Source organism: Anoplolepis gracilipes, chromosome 2 (assembly GCF_047496725.1).
Source record: "Anoplolepis gracilipes chromosome 2, ASM4749672v1, whole genome shotgun sequence".
Taxonomy (NCBI): domain Eukaryota; kingdom Metazoa; phylum Arthropoda; class Insecta; order Hymenoptera; family Formicidae; genus Anoplolepis; species Anoplolepis gracilipes.
Genome location: NC_132971.1, coordinates 3634916 through 3662229, shown reverse-complemented (window position 1 = coordinate 3662229; position 27314 = coordinate 3634916). Strand labels below are relative to the sequence as shown.

The window sequence follows — 27314 nt, the reverse complement described above, 5'->3', positions numbered from 1 at the left end:
AGTTAAAAATATATATACATTTTTTAGGTACATAAATATATACTTTAAACAAGATTTAATATTTATAAAGATAAAATGTAAAACTAACGTTGATTTATACTTGCGATTTATATTGACTAAAGTTCAATGTAGTTGCAGTAACCTCCGCTTCGAAATCGGATTGAGCGAAGTCTTTCTAACATGCTCGTAATCTTTGCTTCAACAGTGACTACTTGTTGTCTTGTTGTCAGTATGACTCGAGGTTTTTGACAGATTGTTACACATAATGATGGTAGTTGTGCAATAATGCAAACATATCCGTAAAGTGAAGGTTGCAAATATCAAAGATAAAAGAAGTTATCATTTATTGCGATAAAAGTGAATGTGATTGAGTTTATATAGTTTCACGTACAAAACAAAAGTTCTGTTGTTATTTCGCTGATATGTCTGATTATTTTACGGAAATGGGTTGGACGCCTTTAGGTGACGGAGAGGCGCCGAATCATCTGATTCAAATGGCGCGGTTTCTACGAGACTTTGGCATGTGGGAATTGCTCGGAGAGGACACAAAACTTCCACCGCCAGCGTCAAAAAATTCGGTAGAAACTTTGCCGGAAATTAAGATTAAATCTGGTGAGACTAAACAGTGTCCAGTTTGCTTGAAAGAATTCGAGGCAAACGATAAAGCGAAATTGATGCCCTGTCATCATGTGTTTCATCAAGAGTGTATTGTACCTTGGTTAGAAAAGGTATAACCCATTATGTGATATAAGAACAGCTAATATATAAAAAGACAATTTTGCATTACGTAAAAAAATTAAACAAATAAAACAGATTAAGTAAATAAAAATATTTAATATACATGTGTTTGTTGCGTATATTGTTTTATATTGAAAATTATATTTATTTTCAGACCAATTCGTGTCCACTCTGCCGATACGAATTGCCGACAGACGATGAAGAATATGAAATGTATAGGAAGGAGAAGAAGCGAGCGGTAGAGAGGGAGAAAGACTTGGAATCTTTACATAATTCTATGTTTACGTAAGAAATAAAATTTTCTAAAGAAAGGATTTTCTAAAAAAAATTATCTTTTATCTTGTATTTTGTAAGTTGGTCACATTAAAAATATAATTTGTCAGCAAGAGCTTTGTATTACTGGTAGTTGGAAAAGTAGATGAAACTATCAATACTACACGATCAATATATATATGTACGTTCATATATTAAAAAGAGATATACTTTATTATTTATTATAATAGATTATAAAGAAAATGTTTTATAATTGAAGAATGTATAGGAAAAACATCTATTATTTATATTTTACATGGAGTGTATAAAATTATGTAATTATATTCATTTACGATGTGCGTTATTGAATAAAAAGTTGGTTGAATAAAGAGACATGAATTATTAATAGGAAATAATGTTTATTATACAGTGTACATATTTATTAACTTCATTTATTTTATTTCTGTTATAAATTTTATATTAATAATTGTATTATGCTTTTTTTTTGCCGAGCGACGAATGCCTTGATCAGTGTGCGCTTAGACTATAACAATCTCCGTAAAAAGTATAGAAACTTCTGATTTTTATTTTGTCCGTTTGTTTTATTCTTTTATTCCTCTTACTCCCCCTCTCTCCGGTTTCTCCATCCTCTTTCGCTCTCTTTCTCGCTTTTTCTCTCTCGCTCTCTCTCTCTCTTTCTCTCTCTCGCTCTCGCTCTATCTCTCTCTCACCGTAACGCGATCGCTACCATGTGAACCATACCACCAAAGAGAATTGCCAAAATATGTTGCGCTGAAAACGGCATAATCGTTCGGCATATACAAATAATAGTACTGTCGAAGTTAAAGTAATTGGCGGTTTATTCATTATCTTTTTTTTTCACTCTCGTGTCGGTGACGTCATTCCGAAAAAAATGACACACCGCCGCCGTCGCGCCCACGTGGACACGACCCTTTCGTAGTTTCCCCCCTCCCCCTTTCCCAACCCCTTTCCCCCCCTCGCAATATTTCACCCTAGGGGGGATTAGTATCTGTTATCAATTATTTATATATAATATGCGTAATAATATAAATAATGTCGTTAATATATATACCTATGATGATTACCGTTTCTTTAATGATAAACTATCTGAATGGTACACTTCTCTGCTAATGGCCATGTCCGTAATAGCTAGTTATGTAATCTGTATGCGAGCTTCAAGTGGGATAAGGTACGTCGTACAGAGAACTTTCGGCTCGGCGTAAGATAAAAACGAACGGAGGAACAAATCATCAAATTTACGTTCGAAATACGGGAACACGTCCGTGGCGCGAAAATGTGCGAACGTCGGGAAACCCTTTTTCGTCCTTTCTCGATACTGGTCAAGTTTGACATGATATTACTTCGAGAGAATTTGCCTTGGTCAATATCGCCATGAAAAATATGTCTACGAGGGAAACGAAATGCGAAATCTAACAAAATATGAAGTACGATAGTTTACATGTCTTTAAATATACAAGGGAGAGATTTATGTATAACTCGATAAAATGTTTAAGCATTTCTCGTAGATACTTGACCATTTTGTATCCTATATATTTTTGACGAGATGCGTGTGTCCACGACGTTCGCTAAAAAATGCTAGTCTTTTATGTCTTATACGTCCCCGTGATTTATCTTGATATAGAAATGTGTACGACGTTAATTCATGTCACTTCTCGTCGAACGCGTGGGTTACTCCATTTTCTCGCTTGCATCAAATGTATGTATCTAGCTTCCTAACGTAAGTGTTAAGTGTAATTACTTTTATTTATATATATATATTTATATATATATATATATATATATATACTGCATTAGCTTCTTCCTCCCCTCGTTATAATAATCATCGTCATTCCATAATAATCATAATCAATAACCATAATAATAGCAATAATAATAATATTAACCATCATCACCGTCGCGATCATAAGTCTCGATGATGTTGTTAATTCGTCCATATTGATATATTATATATTTTATATTACACGTTCCTTATGAAAATAATAATTCAAAATGGCATATCTTCCGTTCGCGCGCTATTCCTATGCCTGCGTTGCCCCCCTCGCATCCACGCTATTCCTCACCCCTCCTCTCTCGCCCTCGATATTAGAGTGAATTTTATAAATAACTATTTATTTTTTACACGTGTCGGCGGAATTTTTCGACGTTCGCTGAATCGTAAATAATACGTTGTAACTTCGCAGTATACATGCTTCGTAACTACGTTTGTCATTCTTGTGCCATATTCGCGATGAAAAATTCTGCCGATAAAAGTCTCAGTGAAGCTTCGGAGATTTCGGTCCAAAACAAGCATTTCTTCCGCTCCTCATTATCAATCGCAAGTACACTTTGTTTTCACATATTTGCACGCGCAATATTATCCGCGTAAACGCCATAAGTCGTTCGATGCTGTCGACACTGCGGTATGAATCGTTGATGCAACAATATTTTCTATATGCAAATTTTTCTGTTAATTTACAAGTTGTCGCGTGTGATACTCTTGTGTATTCTTGCATTTAATTATTTTCTAGGCTCTTTTCTGCTCTTTCACAAATTTATGCGTAAATTGCATAGACGATGTACTGCTGATCCGACACTGATACTTTGCATTAGGGTAATCTCTAGTAACGACAAATATTGTTCTTTTTTTGTTATATACTGATGACAATTATTAATGTATGTAATTAACAGCATCAACAGCATCGTAACTGACGAAGGAACGTTTGATACATCTCTCGCTTCTCCGAAACAACCGCGAGCCATCATACGTTCATTCAATGCTTTTTTCTCGTTTTTTACTCTCTAAACGCATACACATACTACTTGTAATATTATTATCACGCGTGATCTTATTGTTCCGCGCGCCTTTTTAAGCTCAACACGCTGATATGCTAATAAACGCTCTGTCGCACCTCGTACTATCAATCTTATCGAGTGTTCTACGTGACATTAATCATTTGATCTTCTCGACATATGCTCACAATCAGATCAAATTAATTATGTTTTACAAATGAGTTGTCGCTTTTCCTTCAACTTATGCATAGATTTTATTATAAAGTTTCACTAAATTCTTTTATGTTTAAGATCCAGTGTCGTCCTTTTAATTATCACGAATAAATAATTATAATAATATGCCATTTGCTGGTGATATTAGTAATATAGTGGCAATAACGACAGTTGCACTAATATAATAGTGATAATAATAATACATAATAATAATGAAACAATAATAATAATCTTAAGATATAATATAGTAATAAATCAACCATCTCATCAGAATTCAATCCATAAATTTTGCACATTTGCTTATCGTATAACGCATTATCATATTATAAATGTTAATACTGTTTCGTAATAAACATAATTATTGTAATGCTTTTCCACAGCTAAAAGTAAACAAAAAAATTCTTTTATAAATCTATCGTTTTATAGCAGAATATATTATCATATCGAAATTAATCTATGATTGTACGTATGAAACTTATAAATATAGCGTATCTTTACACTTGTCAGAAAAACGTTAAAACAATCGAACAAAAAATAGAATAAAAATATTCCAACTAAGTAATCAGTTAAACTATTAATGCACATCCCCTGCATTGTTACCAGCAAGAATCATTCTTAAACAAGAGAAATAAAAAAAGATTTAACTTGAATCTAATTTGGGAACGAATCAAAATACAATCTCATCACTTTTTCCCCATTCTCTCTCTCCCTCTCTCTCTCTCTCTCTCTCTCTCTCTCTCTCTCTCTCTCTCTCTCTCTCTCTCTCTCTCTCTCTCTCTCACGTTGCTTCATACCTTTGTTCCGTTTCGTCATCATAAAAGTGCGAGCGTAACGATCGTCAATTAATATGCCGTGGAGTGACGGTCTCTTTCGTTCCGAGGGTTATACCTACGAGGGCGAGATTTGTCGTGAAGGGGAAAAGGGGCGAAGCTCTTTCATTATCAAACGCCCGGCCAGCTGCGAACGTCTTATTATTTTCATGCACTATCATAGTTAGTATTTTTGCTATATAGGACATTACGTGTGCACCGGCATGTACGTACACCCTGTGCTATGTTGCAGTTTCTCTATGTACAGATATTTTCCTCCGACGCGTTGCGGCGAGCGTCATGGCGCGTTCTCAGGATCACCGACAGACGATTGTTTGCTTTCCCTCTTTTTATAAATTCAATTTTAATTATCCGAAGAGAAAAGCTGTTTGTCATTTGTCGCCCCAAGCATTTGATCGTCATTAATCGCTCTCGGTGATCCTGACCGCCCCGAGAGTCGCCCCGGTCTGGTCGGGGAAAAACTCACATTATATATCGGTGTTTGATTATACTACGCAACGTTCTCTCGGGCTCCAGGCGCGAAAACGCGGACCCGGAACCGCCGATTACAAAATTTTATTGTATGCCACGCCGAAATCAACAATAAAACTGATTTCATTTCTTATGACCTGTATAATATCTTTCTCCCTCAAGGCTCGAGAATACTTGTCATGTCGCGCTCAAATATGTGTATATGTGTGTGAATGAGCGTGTATGTATGAATTACGCGCGTATTTTTATCAAGTTTACATTATGCGTGTATATTCGTCTTTATGTTATATTCTCGCGCGCGTGCTTCTTCTTTTTTTTTTTTTTATATATTTCGATTCTCATTCGCGCCTCTCTCGATCGCGCGTCGATCTTCGCACAAAATTCATCTCCCTATATTCAATATGTAAAAATATACAGGTTAAGTTATAGTCGCAAGTACAGTTAAAAAATTCTACATTTTTAGCCTCGAGTACGGGATGCAGTCGGATCGTCCTCAGAGTAATCTACGGCGGTCGGAAACAAATCCACACAAGTCTGAGAACGCAAGTGAAACGCCATGCTCGACATGATCGATCGGACATGCCGTCTTCGAAGAGGGTGCGTAGCAAGTAATAACTAGCGATTTGCGAACGCTGTTTCTCCACTGTTGTTTAAGTATAGTGACGGTAAAGAACGGAAAGGGATCGCAATAACGGATCGCATTAAACATATATCAATATTGTCGCGTATCCGCGTATCGATTGTTTTTTTCTTTTATAGTAGTGATAAAGCATCTACACACTTTTTTTCACATCGACCGCCGCACGATATATTAATCTTTGCACTTTCGTAAGGACACCTAAACTATATGTATACATAAATATATATATATTAATATATTAATACATATATATTTACATGTAGCAATTATTTTCAAAGATTTGCTCGCGCGCGCGGGCGTGTCTACATCATATCCAATACAATCGATCGTTTTTTTTTTTTTTTTTTTTTTTTTTTTTTTTCGAACGGACTCAGAAACGACGTGTCCTGACTAGAAATTACTAGAAATTTCGCGCGCTTTTTCTCCCCCCCCCCCTCCTCCCACCAATCTGACTAGATCCGTAGACTTTTATTAAGTCATAATTGCACTGTTTCCGAAATTCTTGCAAAAGCGAGCGTTAAAGTCAGTCTCGCGATGCGCGTGATGCGCGCACCGTCGTGATTTCATATAATTAGACTTATATCGTCTCCTAATGGAACGACAATTGCCGGGCCGATCGTTATCGAGCGCGGCGGCGCGACCCGTCGACAACGATGAACGCGTGCAAGGAATCGTTTTACATTATGCTCGCGTTTTGTCTGTTTGTCCTGAAAACGGTTCATCCATCGATATAATCAAAAATAAAAAAAAAATCTGAAAAAAAAATAAAATATCAATTAATGTAAACAAAGTTTAGCAACAGAATTAGATCTGCGCGTCTCTAAAATAGGCATTCAACACAATTTCATTGTTTGAGGTATAGGAATTGACAATTGTTTTAACATATAATATTTAATCTAAGTTTCTACAATATATTAGAATTTTTTGAGATTTTTCCTATTTTCAAAAAATACGTGGATGAATAAACCATTTTCTGGAGTGATTAGCGATATTCGAGAAATACTACTCTCGCCTGTGGACGGTACAATCTGGGCCTGAAACGATTCCGTTCTTCAGCAACAGGCAACTGTCGTTGATTCGCTTATTTACGGAGAGTTATTTAACAAGTATAGTATTCGCAACAGTATATATAACATCTCTCAAGTAAACAGCAAAAGCGCATCATTACGAGAAATGCGAGAAACTATATAAGCCGATGTATAAATAAAAATATGATCGGTATAAATATAATCAGGCAAATAAAATAATCGCGACAAATAATCACTGTACTAATTGTAAGTACGGTTTCACTAAACGTTCGACTAGAAACATCTTTGGGATTCAACAGAGTACGTAAATCGCGCGATAGTAATACGGCATCTTCCGAGGACAACTTTTGAGGATAGAAACGCGTTTATTAAAATCGTGGGATCACAGCGTTGCGACTTGCATTAGCATCGATCGTGGGAATTCTTTTAACGAGTAGAGAGTGCGCGTATCATGTGCAGGCGTTTGGGTCACCGAAATGCTCTGTCGAGCAGCGCCGCCCGAAACCGCAATGAAAAATTAAGAACGAGATTCTAAGGAAACTAACGCGTCTCGCAATTTTGCATTGATACGCAATATTTCGTCGAATACGCGAAATTTCTTTTCTACGTGATTCATTATTTATGGCCCATTGTTTATATCGAGATTTCGGAAATAGATTATATTTAATAGATTCGAGATAATTTATGGTCATTCAAGATCATCCTCATCATCTTGTAGATTTTATTATTACTTGTACTGCAATTATTACTGAAAAATAAAGATTTATTTAACCACAGTTAGCGCTAACATCGATGCAGGAATTTCCCGTAATAATATATATGTCATAACGACCGATTACTGTAGAATTTTCAGAGGAGAGACAATAAATTAATCATCGATTAGGAAATTTTGGACAGAATATCATCATAAAAAAACGTGCCGCACTTTATTTCGTCAGCCGTTCACACGTTATCATGCCGGCATCTCGTGCGAAAGAGCCACTTGTTAGCCAACTGTTGCACTCTGAGCAAGCGCCGAAGTGGTGCATTATAATTTCCACGATCCCGGTCCGGCTCTCTGTTTTCAGTCTTGCTCCTCGAATCAGCCTTGTAAATAAAAAGTTCGATTGCAATCGAGTTGAGATCGTAATTTTATCCCGCACATGCATGTGTGGTGTATCATTTCGGCGTAATTGAACAGAGAGAAATTAGAGGAAATTGACCGTAAGCTGCATATTGACACGAACGAATTATTGTATCGTGTCGAGAGAAAAAAATATGAGAACGCTCGATTTTTTTTCGACAATGCTTCGAAAAATATCGATCAACGGACGATGTTATTTCGCTGTTCGCGCACACGAACACACGTTGTGTGTTTGAAGCGGCGAAGAATTTGGAAGAATTAATGTTGGCACAATTGTTTTCACCCTCACGCTAATCGAAACGAGACCTCGAACGAAAAGCGAAACTAATTATTTAAAAAAGCATTCTGCTCTCGCGTGCTAAGTGTCATTGGAATAATACCGGGAAACGTTAAGCGCTTTTAATAACTAACCGTTATCCTTATCGTCAAGTGCGCATAAAGAAAGTGCCTTCCCCGAGAAATCTCGACTCTAAGTTTCTTCATGATACGCAACCTCCCACAGTATGTTACCGATTACTTTTTTTTTTATCTATTATCCTCTGACGCGTATGCATACTATTCGCATAGCAACGGAAGTCCGGTGGAGGTAAAAGTGATACACATCACAACTCCAACTTTTTAATTTCGGTCCTGATTTGAATTCATGGAAAATATAATAAATAAGTATACCGATAAATAAATTTATTTTTAGAGAATCTCTTTCTTATTGTTAGCTCTTTGGAGATCCGTCTACGTTCACCGGACCTCCGGTAGCTATTGCGTAATGCGTACGCAATAAAAATGCGGACGCGGCGCGCTATGGAATTGCACAAAGATTTTAGAATTAGGACGAGACGAAACATTATTTCTGAATCTCGTGGACTTTATATCGATCGACGGGAATTTTCCGGGATGAGCCGGCTTTCGAGCGACGACGACTCGAGGCTTCTTCACTCGCGTTCCGCGTTCGCTTCCCTCTTCTAGATCCCTTGTAACTCGAGTATCTTGTATCGTACTTTATCATCCGCGCATGACCGTCGACAAGAACTTTCTATGCCCTCCCGCGTGCTCTCGATATAAATTTAATTTTAGAGTCGACTTTCAATCATATTATTTATTTATATATATATATATATATATGTATATATTTATTATATTATATATGTATATATATATGTGTGTTAAACTATCTTGATCTTACACGCTATACGAGATTAGAATTAAAAACTTGTCTTTTGGCGATTAATTATTTAAAATATGTTCTGTCTGCAAGAGTAACTCTTTAATGTCATGTTTCTCGCTCGCTGTCATTTTCCGCTTCGTTCATTCCGAAACACACATTCGTTCCCATACACACGCATCTACTTACTTTCTTTCTCTACGTTTCCGCGTTATCTCATTCTGTCGCCCTTTCATGCTTTCTTACTAGATTCTTTCGACTTAGCATATACTGTATTCGAAAATGTTATGTATCCATGTATACATATATATATATATATATGTATATATATATATATATATATATATATATATATATATATATATATACATACAATGTATATGTATTTCTAGAATAACGCTTTTAGCATTGTGTGACTTGTGTGACATGTGTAAATTCTGTTCCTGGTACAAGTGATTATACATAGTGCGTTTACTCTTAATAAATACGCGTTAGAGCGATAATCATAATATAACCATTATATGTATATCTCCATTCTCTTATAGTTTATGTTTAAGATGGCTCGCTATATAAAACTATGCTATACGCGAATCTTTTTCTCAAACCGCTATCCAGCGCCTCGTAAAAGCTACGTACCACAAGCCCTACTTGCGTTCTTACAATTAGTTACCTCGCTTAACATTCGTAGTTTCTTCTCTTCTCGATGCGTTTCTATATATCGTCTAACGTAAGACCTACAAACGGTTTGCTACGGTCAATTCGTGACGTGGTCCTACATAACTAAATATATGGCATTTCGAAAAATTATTGTGCCATCTAGATCGCTGAGTACTGTCAAACGAGATTTAAAATCAAAATAAAATATGAATCTTATCATTTTGACTAGAATTGTGGGGAACATTGTCATAGCATAACTAGCAAACTTTGACTTTTGCACATTGTGAATTTGTTACATATCGTCATTTGTTTTATAAATAGTTGTTAAAAATTAATATAACACAGTTTTTCATCGTAGATGAGCTTGATTAATTTCATTGATTCTTTGTCTTCTCTTATCGCGCTGTTCTTATCGTCATTAAACACGAAAAAAAAATAGAAAAAAAGACCCGTTTCATCTCAACGCCACGAATCGACATTTTGTATTGTGTGTTACATTCTATTTTAACACTCGCGTATTTTAGGACGTCGTTACCTTATCGCGCGTTTAAACTATTGATAACGTTTTGGTCGCGACGCTGCCAAATTTATGCGAATACTTAATTCAGATTCAACTTAGACTCAAGAATAAACCATGCTCGAAAATAATGAAAAAGCAATATGCTAAATACATGAAAAGGTCCCGCAAAACAAAAAATTATTAATAAATTTCAATAGTTTTCTTTATAATCTTGAATATTGTGTCTTAATTATTATCTTTAAAAAGAATATAAATACATATATTAGGAGAAAATTTTTCGAGTTCCCATTATTGATTCTGCAAAGAGATATCAAGAATATAATCCTGCTTTCTTTTACGTATGCTATAGTTTCAACTCTTTGTTAAAGTCAAAGTAGAAATAACTTTCTCTAACAATGATGTAACGATGAACCGTATGCATATATTTACATGCATCCGCATTATAATAGATTAGATCATTATATAAAAGTAAGCTTTGAGCGAAATAGTACTTTGAAGACAGCAGATCGAAATTCATAGAAAAAAAGATGAAAAGATAACTCCTAATCACTCTGCAAACGCGAGGAATGAAAAGAGATCAAAGTTATATGTTCCGTTTTTCTCAATGACAGCGTACCGTATGCAACTATAAACCCATTGATTCCCATTTACAGTTATTACGGAAAAGGACACGCGATCTTTTAACGAACGTAATCACGAGCGTATCTTATTCGCTTTGCCGTTATACGAAAGAAAAGATTCTTTGGAAATCGAAAACCTCGTGCTATACAGAATTTCAGCGCACTACGTTAAGCTCGTTATACGTGGAGTTTCTAATATATATGAATATATGTATTCTAGGATATATAGATTTGCCTCCCCGTTATTAGAGTCCTTTACTCGCATCGTAACCGCGACGCAGAAACATCCCGTTCTCTCCCGCGCGCTCATCATCTCGCGTGTCGTTGGTCCAAGACGGTCTCGTATTTTTTTCTCCAAAGTGAGAGGGAAAAGCGCGAGAGAATGAAGAAGAAAACCGTGCCTTCGAGAGGAATAATACTTACTTCGCTGTTAATCTGAATTGCGTAACTCATGTCTAAACCGATCTCTCGCGTGTCACACGGTATAACTAGGAAACGTACTGTTCTTTGGGATGAGAAGGAACGATTGGTCCCGGGTGGTCGATCGAAGTATGGCCGGGTGAAGAGAAACACGAGATGATATGACACGGATCTCTCGTGTGCGCGATTTCGCGACGACAAGAAAAACTCGACGGCTGGTCTTAAATCGAATGTAAAATTTCGTTTTATTAAAAAAAAAAAAAGAAAAAAAAAGAGAGAGAGAGAAAAAGAAAGAAATAATGCGGAATATCAATCGCTGTCGTCGTATAAGCCTAATCTGAAGAAATTGACAGCGATCGTTCCGACCAGTCGCGATGTGCTGTCGCGACTTGTCTGCATCCTGGTTCGCGTTTTTTCCTTTAACGGGGGCGGCGATCGCGACGTCGAAGCGAGATAGACAGGGAGAAGCGGACGGCGAGAAGAGAGAGTAACGCGGGACAGGGAAGGAAGAACGAGCATGGTTGCGCTCATTTACTACCGGTTTTGGTATCGCCTCGCGACTCGCAACGAGTACATTTCGGGCCTGCGAGGACAAACGAGCCCGGCGAACCTGCCTCTCGCAAGAAATCAAAAACTTTGTCAGCAATACGCGATACAAGGGGGGTGGGGGCTCGCTGAAAACCGGCTTCGTTTTTAAACCGTGATGATGAAATTCCACTGCCGAATCCGCGAAGGGTCTCTAACGATCGCGCTTAAAGTCTACGATGACACACACATTTAATTTAATTTATTCGTAAATGTAAGAAGTAATACGATTAATAACGACCTTAGTCAAGTGTTTCAGCCTCGCTCGTTTCGTGTCTCTACTTTACGACTTGTAGTGTGGTCTTTTGTAAATTGGCGCGCGTGTACGATTACTTCTCGGTGTGTGCATGCGTAAATCTATGTGTACGTGTGCGTGCTTGTTGTATATGTGTGTACGCGTGTCATACGTGTACGTGAAAATGTACTTATTTCTCGTTAAATTCACTTTTTTTTACAAGTTATGCAAATAATTGCAAAAAACATACCCTGTTTCCTAGTATCACCGACACCACGGCTATCACGGATCGCGTCGCGGCGCGCGTGACTTGATTCCAATTTACGTTCTACGTCTAATTGGGACTTGGTAACAACGCGGCGTAGCGGTGTTGTAAAGGTTGATAGGTTTTTTTTGACTGTTATTTGTGTGTGAGTACGGTGGTGGGTGCTGTTGGCGGCTGTCGTTCCCTTCTCTCGAACTTAGAGAGAGCATCGAGTTCTCGTCTTCCCTTATCGTGTCTTCTCGCGCGTGCGTACAACAACCGGGGGTGAAATCACGAACCTGGACTCCGCGCGGCCTTTCCGCTGCTTTGGCATAAGAATCGCTGCACAGTTTAATTAGGAAACAGCACGTAAACGCGAATCCAATCGCGCGTTCGTCCTTCGTTCGTGGAACACCGCCCAAAATCGACGGACGTTCGTGACAACAACGCGCGCCGATCAATCGAATTCGCAACCTTTTCAGATTTGAGGGCCGAGACATGATAAATTACGCAAATAAAATATGAAAATGATGAACAAAAAATAAGAACGCAGTTTCAGATAATTTATAAAAAGAAAATTTGTTTATGCTATACTTATATGGTAAAATTTAACAGAAAAAATCGAACCTCTCATTCGTCGTATGCTTCATGCAATTTTCATATTTTATTCTGATATTTTATCATGTGTCTCTCCGTTCTAAGTCTAACCAGGTTCGCTCGTGAAAATCGCGTGAATCAATTTGCATTCATACATAAATGTATGTACAAATTGTCTGAAAAATCAATCTTCATTTGGCAATCATATGATAATCTTCGTTTAAGAAACATAAATAAATCGATACATCGGACGGTGAATCGAGCACCTCGAATCGATACAAAGTCGCAAACTCGATTCTCGAACACGGTGTATTTTAACGCTTGGGATTTTGCGCAAGCACGTCACCTCAAAATTCGGAACATTAATTGCGAGCATCGAATTCGTCTCAGCATTACAATCACGTGTCATGTAAAAATAAATTCAAAGCTGATCCTCACAGATTACTGTATATTATCATATTATTATTTCTTAAAGCTAAGAATATCTTTTTATTTATCCTCTTTAAGTCTCACTTACTTCATAGCAAGATGCACACTACTTCGGTTGTAGCAAAAACTTTGTTTGGATAAAATAGTTGTATTTTTTTGGTTTGTTTACAATCGTCGTTACCTTCGTATTTATATATTTATATATGTATATTATTTATATTTATATATATATATATATTATATATATATATATATATATATATATATATATATATTTATTTATATGTATCTATCGCGTTATCATTATGGTATTTATTATGGTAGGTTGTGTTCCTTGATATTCGCTATTAGTATTGTTAGATTTTAAAAAGCTTAGATCGTAGTGATATTATCAATTGGTGCTTGCATAGAAGCATCTTTCCGGTATATGTGTATCTTAATGTGTACATGTATGCGTGTGTATGTCGCTTAAGGAATGTCGCTCGCAATGGTATGTGAGAATGTATTATATATATATATATATATATATATATATATATATGTATGTTGTATGTTGTATGTGCATGTGAGAGAGAGTATCGCGCACACATATATACATATGTGTATGCATGTGTGTTGTGTGTGTGTGTGTGTGTGTGTGTGTATCTATACGTATTCATGTTAGCGATCTGGCACCACTTTTTATCTCAATTTCTACCTTCGGGCATCCGCTCCGCGTCGTATCGCTCTGCGATTTCTTTCAAGTGGACTCTGTCGAGTTTGTCGCTCGAGGGTAATCTCATTCCTCTCTTTCTCCATCTCTCATTCCCTGAAATTTGCACGTCCCACGAGAGCGAAGAACGCGTGCGAATAATTCCACGGGAGAATCGAACCATTCGCGATCTACAGCTCGTGCGAGACATTCGCGCAGTAAAGAGCATCCGATAGAATCGGATATCTTTCCCGTATCGAAAATCGATGCGCGAAAGAGAACGTATCTCGGATCCCGTTGCCATGTGTGTGTACGTGAGATGGGGCAAAGATTTTCCTTACGATCCATCACTCAATTTCCGCGCCGTCTCTTGACGATGTAACCGTAGAATAAACGCGATCCACAGTTGAAAGAAAACGTGGCAAGTTCGCTGTTTGAAGGCGAGCCTGCGCTACTCTCGCGTGATTACGGTCTCGATGGGGAATCACCCGGAGGGATGGAAACCGTCAGACTCAATCTACGCGGCCTGATCGACGTACCTATCCGCGGACAAGGAGAATCGTAGAGGAGCGTCTAATCCGTTCCGATCCATTCATTTCGTAATTGTATTTGGCGCACTTGCATTACACAAGACCCGTGCACGTATGTCAGAGAGCTCCGACAATCATCCGTGAGAAGCGAAATGTCCATTCGCGAAGAGGATGATCCCATTCTGTGACGCATGCATCCTGTAATGGATACATCCTGCGAGCGTGCAAAGATAGTTAGGTACGAACCGACACGATCACGGTTTCTAATTATGTTTACACGCGCGCTCGCTTACACAGAGGATTCACGTCCCCGTATATGGCTTTCACACAGACCGATGATTTTCCATTGATTAAATTGACAAGTCAAATGTTAGATTTCACGAGAGAGAAAAGTTACTTTTCAATAAAATATAAAATTTTTAAGTTTTCGTTGTGGAAAGTGAAATAATTTTATTCTCCTACTACGTTGCATTTTTTTTAAAGAATTTTATCGAAGGGGTTTAACAAAGAAAATTTATGAATGATTAAGACTATGGGGCTGTTCATTTTTACCTTGCATCCGTGCACGAGTTGTAGTGTACAACGCGGCAAAGATTTATCTATAATCTTGCTGATAATATCACGATGAACTTTTGCACATCCTATAAATATCCGCGAGTCTCCTGTCGTTGAGACAACTACGTCCGACGTCGTTAATAGCTTCCCCCTTTTTTTCCTTATATATGTATATTATATAAATTTAACCTTCTAAAAATGACAAGAATATATGCGTATGTTTACGTTATCGCGTAGTTATCATATAAGTTATGTATATGTACCATAAATAATCATTATCGTTATATTAGTCATTTATCTTTGTCATTTTAGAGTTATTTGGTTTATCATTATGTGTGTGTGTGTGTATATATATATATATATATTTATATATATATATATATATATATTATATATATATTATATATTATATATATAATATATATATGTATATTAATATTATATATCGTCACATTCGTCGCGGTAACCAGCTAGTCCTTTTTTCAAGCGCTTCTCTCTTCGTCGTATAATTAGCCTCGTACGCACACACGTGTGCACGCACGATTACACATGCGCACGTGCGCAAGCCACGTACACTGGGTGTCCGTTAATTGTGCACGTGTATGACGTGAACATGCGTACTGCGTGCATCGTGCGCTCGTCCGGACGAGCAACAAATTCGCGGAGCGGATTGTAAAACGAGAAAATTTTTGCTCGTCCAAAAACGTAGGTACAATATGTATATATATATATATATATATATATATATATATATATATATATAATATGTGTGTGTATGTATATATATATATATGTTTGTGTATAATGCAATATATAAACGCAAAGTAGCCGTGGCAGCGCGACGCGTCAAGCAATTTCGCGTCTCACTAAACCCACCCTCTTCCCGTTCCCCTCCGTATGTGTGTTTCCGCATAATAATTTATTAGACGTTGATTTAGCTAAAACTAGAATAATTTACTAAGTTTCTAGTTCCTTTCAATCGATACGTATATACGCACGTACACGCGTTACGTGTGTGTGTGTATGTGCGTACGCATATATATATTATATATATATATATATATTTCATATTTATAATATTTTTGTATTTATATATATATTTATATATATATACTTCCTCTTTCTTTTCTCAATAATTCATATTTATATATTTATATATGTATATATATGTCAGTTGTGTGTTGGTACTTTGGTTGATTATTTCCGCTAGATCAGAGTTTTCTTCTCCGTTCCATCGCTCGTCTACCCTATCGCCTATCCTACGCGTATTTTATATATTCGGTCTGTTTCTGTATCCTACTTCCTCCCCCCCTTCCCCCTCCTCCCCTCTTTCTTTCGCGTACAAATCGCCCGAGACGCTCTGCGTATCCGACCGGGCATCGCACGCGAAATGTTCAAAAAAAGTTTTGTCTATTTCAGTCACAGGAATTCCGTATGAACACGCACGATTGATCGATAGGCGTACCGAATTTGCCACCCCGCAGCGGTCCTTTCCTTCCGAAAAATATGTTGGACATCCTTGGCGACATCTTCTATCGCCATTAAAAGTCCCGGCCACAATATCGAGAGAAAGAAACGTAAATCCGATTATTAAAATCATTGCACAGTAAATCAGATTTGCAAAAGTTAAGTTCTTAACTCAATTTTTTATACTTAAAGCATATATATATATATATAGTTGAATGTAAAAAGATATTCCTCTAGTTTATTTCTCTTCTAGTATCGCAGAGATGATAAGCGTTTTTAGGACAGATATTGCATTTTACGCAATATAACTAAATTATAATGTTTGCTCTCTTTGGTTTTTTTCCGCTCGTTTTATCTCTATTTCTTCCCCTCCCCCCCCCCCCTCTCCATTTTCTCCTACTTTTTCTACCGATAACAGAAAAATTAGCATCATTATACAATTATATTATACTGTCAGAACAACGTCGAAACTTAAAGAGGACCGTCGTTGGCAACGTCGTCATCGTCTGGACAATCACAGCCTGCCTGACATTTCTCGGGCGATGCTTACCGTTCGGGCGAAGCAAACCCGTCGATCATCGATCCTGTAAATCGGATCAAATCGCGAAATCGATCACGGGACAGGCGGGTCGCGATCGCGATCGCGCCCGCACGCGACTTCTCTCTCGATGTTTGCGCGCACGAACCATAACGGAATAGATTATACTTTCGGCCGGAAACTCGCGCGTCACTTACTTAGCGATAATTATAATGATAATCACCGTAACCATAGTAGTAATAAGTGCTATTAGTCAGGAAGAACGAGAACGCCGTGCAAACGCGTGCAATTTCGAAAACGAGACTCATCTCTTCTTCGATATGGCGCGACACAGCATCCGCGAACTCCTTTTCATTCTCTCTCTCTCTCTCTCTCTCTCTCTCTCTCTCTCTCTCTCTCTCTCTCTCTCTCTCTCTCTCTCTCTCTCTCTCTCTCATTCTCTTTCGCTCTTTCTCTCTCTCTCTCTCTCTTTCTTTCTCTCTCTTTCTCTCTACCTGCAGTATATAAAATCTATAGCGCGCCATACATGTTAATAAATCTTAAATGTTAAGGAGAACCGATATCCGGCGGGGATGTCGGACCGGCGCTGAGCCCATGTTCGCCGCTTGATTCTCTGCTTTTTTTTTCATTTTTTTTTGTCTTTTTTTTTTTCAAAGTGTTCAAACGCGTTTCGTCAGACGAGCACCCTGTATAGCATATGATTGACATTTGTCTTTTTGGGAGAGAGATATCGATCTCGTCCGCGCCTTCGGGACGAGCCTGCGTTTTATTTTACTTTCGTCAGTCTCGCGCGGGGATTATTATCTGTCCCGCCGTCGTCGTCGGGGATGACGCCGCGCAGGATCTTGATCGCGATGACTACATCGTTCGCTTCGTGCGGTATAAAAGATTTGTTAGGCTCTCGTGCTGGTGATCGCTGAGCTGTTCCATTTAGCTGACGTACGCGATTGGATCCGGTACGATCGGACCCTTATTGAGGATCGATCGTACCGGATATACGGTTCGATTCTGATTTTCCTTTTTTTCGCACACGACGCGTACGTTCGCATCGTCGAACTGGTAACGAACACGACGAGAGTCCTACAGGCGTTTTTCGACGGGATATTTCGCGATAGCTATTGTCGGTTTTGATGTCGTCGATTTTGATCGTCGCTACACGACGTCGTGCGTTTAAGAGTAATACGATGCGTCGCCATATCGGGACGACGAGCTCGGCCTGGACTTCCGGTGTTTCCGGCACGTCTCTCCGGGAGGATGATCGGATCCTCGAAATGTTCCGCTGCACGCTTATTCGCAATCGCGCCCTCGAGCTCGAACGTAATCTCTCACCTGGCAGTAGGAGACAGAGGCTAAACTCGCGGAGGATCCAAAAGAAACATGCAGATTCGAAGTAGGAGCTGGTAAAAGGGAGAAAGGGGAAAGCCAATGTTGTCTAACGACGAAGCGTTCCGGTTATCCGAGCATCCGGGAAATGTTGTCTCAGCGTGCCTCGTCCTTCTCTTCTCTTCTTCTTTCTCTCTCTCTCTCTCTCTCTCTCTCTCTCTCTCTCTCTCTCTCTCTCTCTCTCTCTCTCTCTCTTTTTCTCGGACTGGGTTCAGCGCAGAACATCCTTCATCGCTTTTGCTTCAGCCTCTTCTTCGCCGCCGCCGCGCAAACTTCAACGTCGTTGAAGCCATTGTTGTCCTACTGACCTCTAAATCTTTTACCCTCTAATGAATTAACTAGCTAGTATACTAAGTTGTTACGGTGGAGAGCGTTGTAACGGTGATTCAAACTCGTCATTCCTGATCGTCGAGCATCCATCGAGTTCACGTTCTCGTACGACATCTGCAATTCAAAGTGAGAATATCATGTAATTTATTAAACTTGCATGTAATAAATTGGGATCTATCACGCGTTTATGAATTAATAGAATTTATTGTTTAAGGAGAGAATTATAAACAATAATATAACGTCAATGTTATTATTTTTAAATTAATAATATTGTAATTAAAAAAAATATCTGACATGTGTATCTTTTCGCGACGAAAGAAACTTACTCTGTAAGTTATAACGTAGGGCGCGACCCGTCCAGATTTTCTAGGCTAGGACGTGGGTTAGTATGGCCGACTGGCGTCCTTGGGCCTCTTTAACTGGACTTTTAATCGTTTCATCCCTATTTGGAAGCCGTTCATCGCCTGGATTGCTGTTTGCGCGCTCGCTGGATTATCGAACGACACGAAACCTGAAAATACCGGACATTGAATCCTGCAGCACGTATAAGTTTTTTCCTCCTTAAAAAAAATGTTTGTTTAAAATTATATAAAAAATACAATTTTCATTTATTAATGTACACAGTTGCAATAAAAGTTGCTAAATATATAAATAGGTTGATTAATTAATGATAACAGCTTCTTCTTTAATAAAGTGGATATAATAAATAGGATGCAACAATATAATATTTGTCTCAATTTTATTTCGTCGTAATTAGATTCAGTTATTTATTTCAAGAAATATATTTCTATATATATTTAAAAATTCCTCTTAAACATAATTGTTAATTTGACTATTTGGGAACAGCAATTTAGATGAACCAGATCTTCTGTGAGGAGTAAAAAGTTTTCGTTCGCTGAATATTATCCAAGTTATATCGGAAAAGCAAGTACGCGATAACGAAGCCCCTCAGCTTCCCGAAAGATTGTCACGAGTTTCTTGGTTTAAGCCAATTTTAACCATTAACGTCAATCTCATTTTAGTTTCGCCTTCATGGCGGTCTAAATCGCCTGACCAGGCCTTTCGTCTTCCGTCCATCCACTCTGCTCCGCAAATTACTTTTACTTCAGGATCGAGGGACACCCTGATTATTTTAACCTTTCGTTCCACGGAAGCAGTTTCTTGTCAAGCTGTACCCGAGTTTTCACATCGCTCGATGTATTTTACAACCTACGTAAGAGAAAATTTTCCCTCAGTCGCGTTGATTATAATTATATAACGAATTATTCAACGAAAGAGACTGTCAAAAAGCCTTGAATTGATTGCGGCAAGCAAAACGCTTCAAAGTGATACAAATTTCTGTCATATTTTTACATCGCGGGCATAATTATACGCGCGAAAGGATGAAAAAAGAATGAATAATATCAAATGCGGACATAATGATGCGTTGTTGCGAACCTATCTTCTTTTTACACGAATGACGAGGCTCTGAAACAGAAAAAGACAAATACACGAACGCAATATATGAATTCGCGCGCGTGGTCGTACGCGGACGTAGATCAAGGAATGGACGCGAATGGAATCGTCCAATTATCCGTATCCTCATACTCTCGGATACGATTAATCAAAGGAACGCCAGCGGCTTTTATCCGCATTCTCTGTTTCGGTCCTCTCTGCACGATCCCCCAAAAAGAACTACGCGGTTTGATTTTGGTTCCATTGAAACGGCATTCATATTCAGTCTGCCTGCTCCATCCGTTAATACGGACGAATTAAATTTCCATGATTAATCCACCACTGATTGGAAACGTGTAGAGTCATTTAGAGCACTGTAGCATATGTGACTGATTGAAAGTCATAATAATAATTACAGACATATTGCGTGACAGCTGTGTCGTGATCGTATTTTTACATAGTCATGTTTCAGCATAAATTAAAAATGTTTTATATCATTTTTATAAGAGAAAAGTATATATATATATATATATATATATGTATATATATATATATATATATATATATATGTAGATATTTTTTAATATTATTGTATCTGCAGTAATTTCCATCGTAATTAAAATCATACAATGAAACGGCTAGATACATTAAAATTTGGCATATACAAATGTGTATATCCACTATATATACGCTGTATATATGTACATCATCACTGTTTCCGAACAATTGACATCCTTCCATCCTACCTTGCGTAGAGGTTGTTAAGGATCGATCACACATCGGGCGGAGCGGACGTATGTAATAGTTCTGAAATTTGTTCGCAGTGCCGCCGCACACTTACCGAAGCATTTACTCTGGTTGGTCGCCCGATCGATGAAGACTTTGGAGGAGATGACGTTGCCAAACGGGAGGAACATCTGCATGAGCTCGCCATCACCGAACTCCTGGGGCAGGTGGTAGATGAACAGGTTGCAGCCCTCGGGTCCTGAGATAGAGCATCCTACCATATAAATCAGAGCACATCTAAACATCTAAACTTGAAGTATAATACTCAAGTTAGAATGTTAGTTCTGGATGAGTTCTGTTCTTCGCAAATATAAATGATTCCACGCGATACGAGAGTTTCAACCCGTCAGAGAGGTCGCTAGCGAGTGCTGCTTTTCTCTCTGATTACTTTTTTCATCTGGTGTCTTTTCTTTTCTTTTTTTTTTTTTTTTTGATGAATGAAGATGAATCTACGGTCGACTCTTGACGATTTCTCTCTCGTCCGTCCAAGTGCGAAATGATGATGATATAATATGATTTTGTTTCACGCAAATGACGCGAAATGACATGAACATGAGTCAAGCGAAAAGTTTAACAGACTGCGAGTGAATGACAGACAATGATGTGAAAATGACCAAAAGTTGAGAACGAATGATTAGAAAAAGTCACGAGAATTATTTCACTCGTGACTATTGATAAGAAATCTCGCGATTCAAATAACGTTGAGTATTTATACTTTCAAATATACACACACAACACACACTAGGATTTACAACACAATGACGATGGATGAGGTGATGGATACTGAGATGAGTGAATGGATGTGGGCGTGGTGACGATGATAGTGATGCCACTGATTACGATGGTGCGATACTCCCGTATTTTCGCCAGACACGATAATCCATCGCTTATCTTTACTATATGAACATTTTAAGTGTTCTAAATGTGCCGTCACCCTGCGCGGAAATTCGTCTCTCTTCTTTAACAAATTATGTCATTTAATTATAAACGAGGTCGCGATGTAATATTAAAATTAACTGATATATGAATTATGCAATTCTGAGAGTTTATGTCGAGATATGAGTTTAAAAATTACGTTACATTTTATATTTTCATGTATGTTATCCTTAATTAGATTTTTGCGTATCAATTATCTCGTCACAATATCCTACGACTGCTCAAGTCTTTCTTTCGACTTCCGGTGTTAAAATACCAAAGACATCGAGGTTTAATTTAAGAGAAGAGAAAATCCCGAGGGTAGAAACGAAGAGAGGGAAGACTACCCGAACAACGGCAGTCCAAATAAGGATTTAGCTAATTTCACTGAACTTTATAACTCCGACGTCAATTAGCGGCGATTATGACCGTGGAAACTTCTGCTTTCTTGCCCAGAGCTTCTCTTCAACCTAACGGACGCATTTAAGTAATGAGATGGTTGCCACTCAACTTTTAGGATGCTACTCATCGCGACCTGTTTCACCCTTCCCCAAAAGATCCTTCGCGGAAGAATTCCTCCGGGAAACCGTTGTGAAATATGCTAGTCGAATCATGATATTATATAATTGTTCATTTTGTGAGCTCAATTACGACTTTCGGTACGTCGATGCTCAACGATAATCTTACATGGCTCGTTGAATACGCGTTTACGCGTTTACCAATCGATAAGATTATCATCGCGAATCTCGGCAAGTTTAAGAACCAATGCGACACAGATGCAAAATTTTACAGCTTTACGAGGATATTTTCATTCGATCCGAAAGATGATTTTCGTCGATAGTGCGAGAGTAAAAGTTTAAAATCACAGTTGTCGAAAACGAGGAATTACAGTACGTTTACAAAGTTTCAGTCGCAAAATTTGATTCTAAGATCCGAAAGAAAGTTTCTTGAGATAAATATATCGTGCCATTCATACTAGAGATGAAATTTGCAAAGCGATACGATTCGCGATTTGAAAGTTCTTCGTAGCGGGCAGTTTGATATGAAAGAATAATATTTCCCAAGTAAATTACCAATTTAATACAAACTTTCTCGTCAATTATAAATTATGTTTGTTGTGTACTTGTTAACGTTTCGAGAAATCGCAAACCTGTCCTACAGTTTACGCAAAGAGTGACAAACCCCTTCCCCTCTCTTACGCGAAACGAGTTCGTCTCGGTAATAACTCGATCGTGGCTGTCACGCGAAACCCAAATTAGCACGAGTGTCGACGGGTTTCCGGTTCCGACTAGGGAGAGCACGAAGGGGAATTGCGGTGGACGACGAAATCACGAAGAACGAGCCATAAATTAAAGCCCGTCGTCGTGCCGAGCGCGCGATCGTTGATCCTGAAATTGGTTTTCGCCTCTCTAATTGGCACACACGCGCTACGTGCACGCGAATTTAATGGGAATGACTACCTTGCGCGTCTACTTCTATTGAAAAGTAATAGCGGGACATTACGCGAAACATTGAGATACCTAAACTCATACAATCATCTTTTTTGCATAATGAAATCTTCGTCAAATATACTTTTAATAATATAATGAATAATTTAAATATATAGAAAATGTTATACTTTTTGCTAGGCGTGTTTAACAATTATCTCTGAAAATACGCACGCGAAATTACAGAATATACAGAAAAAATAGTCTGTTGAACGATTTAAAAAAATAATTATTATAAAATCTTATATGAGTTGTTGTAAGTTTGTTTTCTTTAACAAAATTGAATTTATTTTGTTTGTGCGATATAATAACATCTTCAGTTCCGCAATGATGGTGTTGCCGATCGCAAAACGGATTCATGTCGGATTTCTGGTACAGACGATCTCGCAAAATCTCGCAAAATCTCGCAATGCACGTATCACCGTCTCGTAGCGAAGCAACAACCAACATCGGTCGACAGCGCAACACCGAGAACAGCCACTGACATCGAGTGCAACGGCGAAACACCGAATTAAACGACGAACATCCGAGATACGCTGACGTAAAGAATAAAGAAAAAGGAAGGAAGGAGAGAGCTATCCGTACAACGTTAAAAAAATATATCGTGGCACAGTCATGGTAGAGAGAAGAAATGTATATACGAACACCGAGAACATCGTGTAAGACGTAGAACACCCAGAACAACGATCAAGGAGCTTAAAGTAACACGAAGTAAGGGTAAACTCGCGAAGCGACAGTCAATAATAGATCGATACCACTGTCATGCAATGATGACAATAACGTCGATTCCCCTTCGGCTCCCCTGGGTTCCGTCCGATATTGCGGCACGCCTAACGACTTTGACATCTAACATAAGTTTCTCCAAAAAGATAGAGTGTCTCCTTGCACGTTTTCTTTATTTTTACAAAACTTGTGTCTAGCACAGAGAAGTTTTCAGCAAGTCAGCAATATGATAAGCGTTGCTCTCTCGTTCAAACTTTGGCAACTATTTGTATTTCTCACAGAGTATTTTACACTTATACACGAAAAGAAAATTGTATGAGATATAATTTGCCATTTAAATTATTCAAATTACGATTCATAAACATACAGTTAACAACTACATAATTCTTCGGCAATAATTTAATGTAAAGTTTCTTCTTTGACAAATGTTTTGACAAGAGAAAGATCCTTTTATAATTAATGTTACAGAAAATTTCATCTCGTTATTTAAGCTTATATATCCGTTTGGAAAATGGAATTTGTTAATAATTTTCGGGAAACGCGTTAATAAATGCGCCAAGCTCTTCGCCGTGTACTGGAAAATTCGATTAGAGATCTCTCGTGTTTAAGAGAATCGTGTTATACCGCTTACGATTTAATCGCGGCGCATGGGAAAACGTCAGAACGCATCGATCAGACGAAAAGATCAGGTGGGACGAGAATGGGAACGGATGAGAGAGAAGGTGAGAGAGGACAGGGGCGAGAAGGAAACGGACGGACGGACGGAGCGGTCGGAGGGAAAGGAGCCAGAGGGTTTGAGGCCGGATAAAACGGAGGCGGGGTAGCCGTGTCGCGGTAAACTTTCCATTATCCTGCGATGTAACAACGGATCGCCGGCGGGCGTAGCGGCAAAGTAATTAAAACTTTCGTTTTATTTGCATTATCTCATTGCAAGGCGTCGTATATTCTAATAATGGCGAGTTGTTAATTGCAATTAGGCGTTGGCTCGCTCAGCCCTCTTTCTAACCCAGGTCTTCTCCCGGTCGACTTTTTCCCTGTCTTTGGCCCTGTCTCCTTTCTTCTCTGTACTTGTCCGCAAAATGTAGCGTAATAAATGACCAGCTCTTCCTGATACATCTACTAAGCGAGACTCGTGCTGTCTCTTTGACCGATCGCGTTTTTTTCATTCAGACCGCTGCTTTCTAATTAATCACAATTTTTTTACAACTTTGTGCGAATGCAACTACAGAGACTAAAATTATCGAAACTATCGAATTAACTTGTTTGTCTCTAAACCAATCAACTTCTTTCAATGATAAAACAAAATATACTCCCGTATTCATTCGGTATTCATCTGATATTTAAAAAAGTACACGGCAACGCGAATTTTTTTCTTTTTTTTTCATAAACGCCTGACATAATAAAAATTAAAGCAGGCACGACGAACAACATGGAAGGTGAAACAAAGCGAAACACGCTCTGATTTGATTTTCGCGATTTGAATACCTTTCGCTCATGGCTTCTACTCGCATAATCGAGCCTCGCGGCGTGATGTGGCTTTATTTGCGAAGTATGGAATTAACGGTACTGCTGTGCGGCGGGTGGCGGGCGGCGGGCGGCGGGCGGCGGGCGGCGGCGGACGAAGTCGAAACTCCGTCTTGCACCTCGTTGGGCGCCGACGAGGGATAATTCGTGTCTGGACATGTGTACGGGACGTGGGTCTACAAATCTCGGGTCTACAGTCGTTCGTGTTTACAGTCAACAGTTAGACGTTGATGAGCGTGTTGTACTTACCTTCCCTCTGCGTGGGCGCCACCGCGGTCATCGGCTGAGGAATAGCCTGAGGAAACTGGCCGTAGACGGCGGGGTAAGCTGCGACAATAACAAATAACAAGTACATCATGATCTGTCCACATCTAGATTTGTGCGTGCTCACTGCCTATCTCTGTATTCCATTTTTAATCTCTTTTTGTTTTTGTTTTCTTTTTTTTTTTTTTCCTTTCCCTAGTCCGCATTGCGATCCGCAGTCGGCCGTCGTCGACAGTAAGAGCCGGCGACAGGTCGAAACCGGCAACAACCCCCGAACGAATGTAGGCGTTGTAATTCAATGCAGCGATAGCGCATACATAATGGACGATGACAGTAATAAAAGCCGAACAGAGTCCAATAAACGTCAACAGATTCAACAGAAATTGCGTTGCCATTGCTAGATAGATTACAACGGCGTAATTTATGACCGTGCGTTTCAGAAGCGTCGCCGTCGGGATTACGTAACCGGACGCGGCCATTCATTCTTGCGATTTGCCGAAGACTCGTTGCGAAACGGGGGAAAGGTCAGAGTATCACAATGTTAGAAGACTATGAAATGTGAGGAATGCGAGAATATTTCTCTCTGCGAATCGTAAGATGCAATATTCGAAATATGCAAGTTTTTATTACAATCTCAACATTAATGACAGATTCTGTGATTGCTTTGGAATGGCAAGCTTTTCGAGAACTAAGCTCTCTGTGGACGCACACATACACATACAAAATAACATTAACTTAATTCAGGTAAACTTTATTTGATCAATTTGACAATTTAAACTCTACATTTATCAAAATAAGTTATTAAATTAATATGAAAAAGTAATGAGTGTGAGATCCATCTCAAGATTTTCCCTGGAAAATTATATTATTTCTAGGATATATTCCGCGTAATTCCATCGGGTTAACGCGAAATATGGGAATCGCGATTCTATTCGCGGGGCCTATGTTTCTCTCGTCGGATTAAAAGCGAGCGAAGAGCGATTCGTTGATATAAACTATAAACGGTCGTCTCGTGCAAGCGATTCCAGGCGACATTCATCACGGTGTTTTCATCGACAGGGGTATTCGTCTCTCAACGTTCTCACCGTTCCGCGCGACTTTCAACATGATACTTT

At 38.6% G+C, this 27314-nt stretch overlaps 2 protein-coding genes across 13 annotated transcripts in view; one reads left to right on the top strand and one right to left on the bottom strand.

Moving 5' to 3' along the window:
- Nucleotides 1–210: 210 nt before the first annotated feature.
- LOC140663145 (E3 ubiquitin-protein ligase RNF181-like) lies at nt 211–1406 on the top strand. Its single transcript, XM_072887112.1, has 2 exons — nt 211–728; nt 893–1406. The coding sequence occupies exons 1-2, from the start codon at nt 423–425 to the stop codon at nt 1025–1027; spliced, it is 441 nt and encodes a 146-aa protein (XP_072743213.1). The 5' UTR covers nt 211–422; the 3' UTR covers nt 1028–1406.
- The window catches only part of LOC140663143 (CUGBP Elav-like family member 4), a 322403-nt gene continuing 296478 nt past the window's right edge, over nt 1390–27314 (bottom strand). For 9 of the 12 annotated variants that reach the window (XM_072887100.1, XM_072887106.1, XM_072887105.1 and 6 more), the window contains 4 exons: nt 26185–26262; nt 21342–21500; nt 19393–19577; nt 1390–19180 (listed from right to left, as the gene is read on the bottom strand). In XM_072887100.1, the coding sequence (XP_072743201.1) occupies nt 19450–19577; nt 21342–21500; nt 26185–26262 (365 nt within the window). In that variant the 3' untranslated portion in view covers nt 1390–19180; nt 19393–19449. The remainder of the gene's footprint in view (nt 19181–19392; nt 19578–21341; nt 21501–26184; nt 26263–27314) is intronic. The other 3 variants (XM_072887104.1, XM_072887103.1, XM_072887099.1) reach the window with 2 other exon arrangements.

What these genes read in the sequence shown, in the direction of transcription:
- LOC140663145 (XM_072887112.1), top strand. Translation starts at nt 423, where the DNA reads ATGTCTGATTATTTTACGGAAATGGGTTGGACGCCTTTAGGTGACGGA. An exon ending in TTGTACCTTGGTTAGAAAAG is followed by an intron (nt 729 to 892) that starts GTATAACCCATT and finishes ATTTATTTTCAG; the next exon opens with ACCAATTCGTGTCCACTCTG.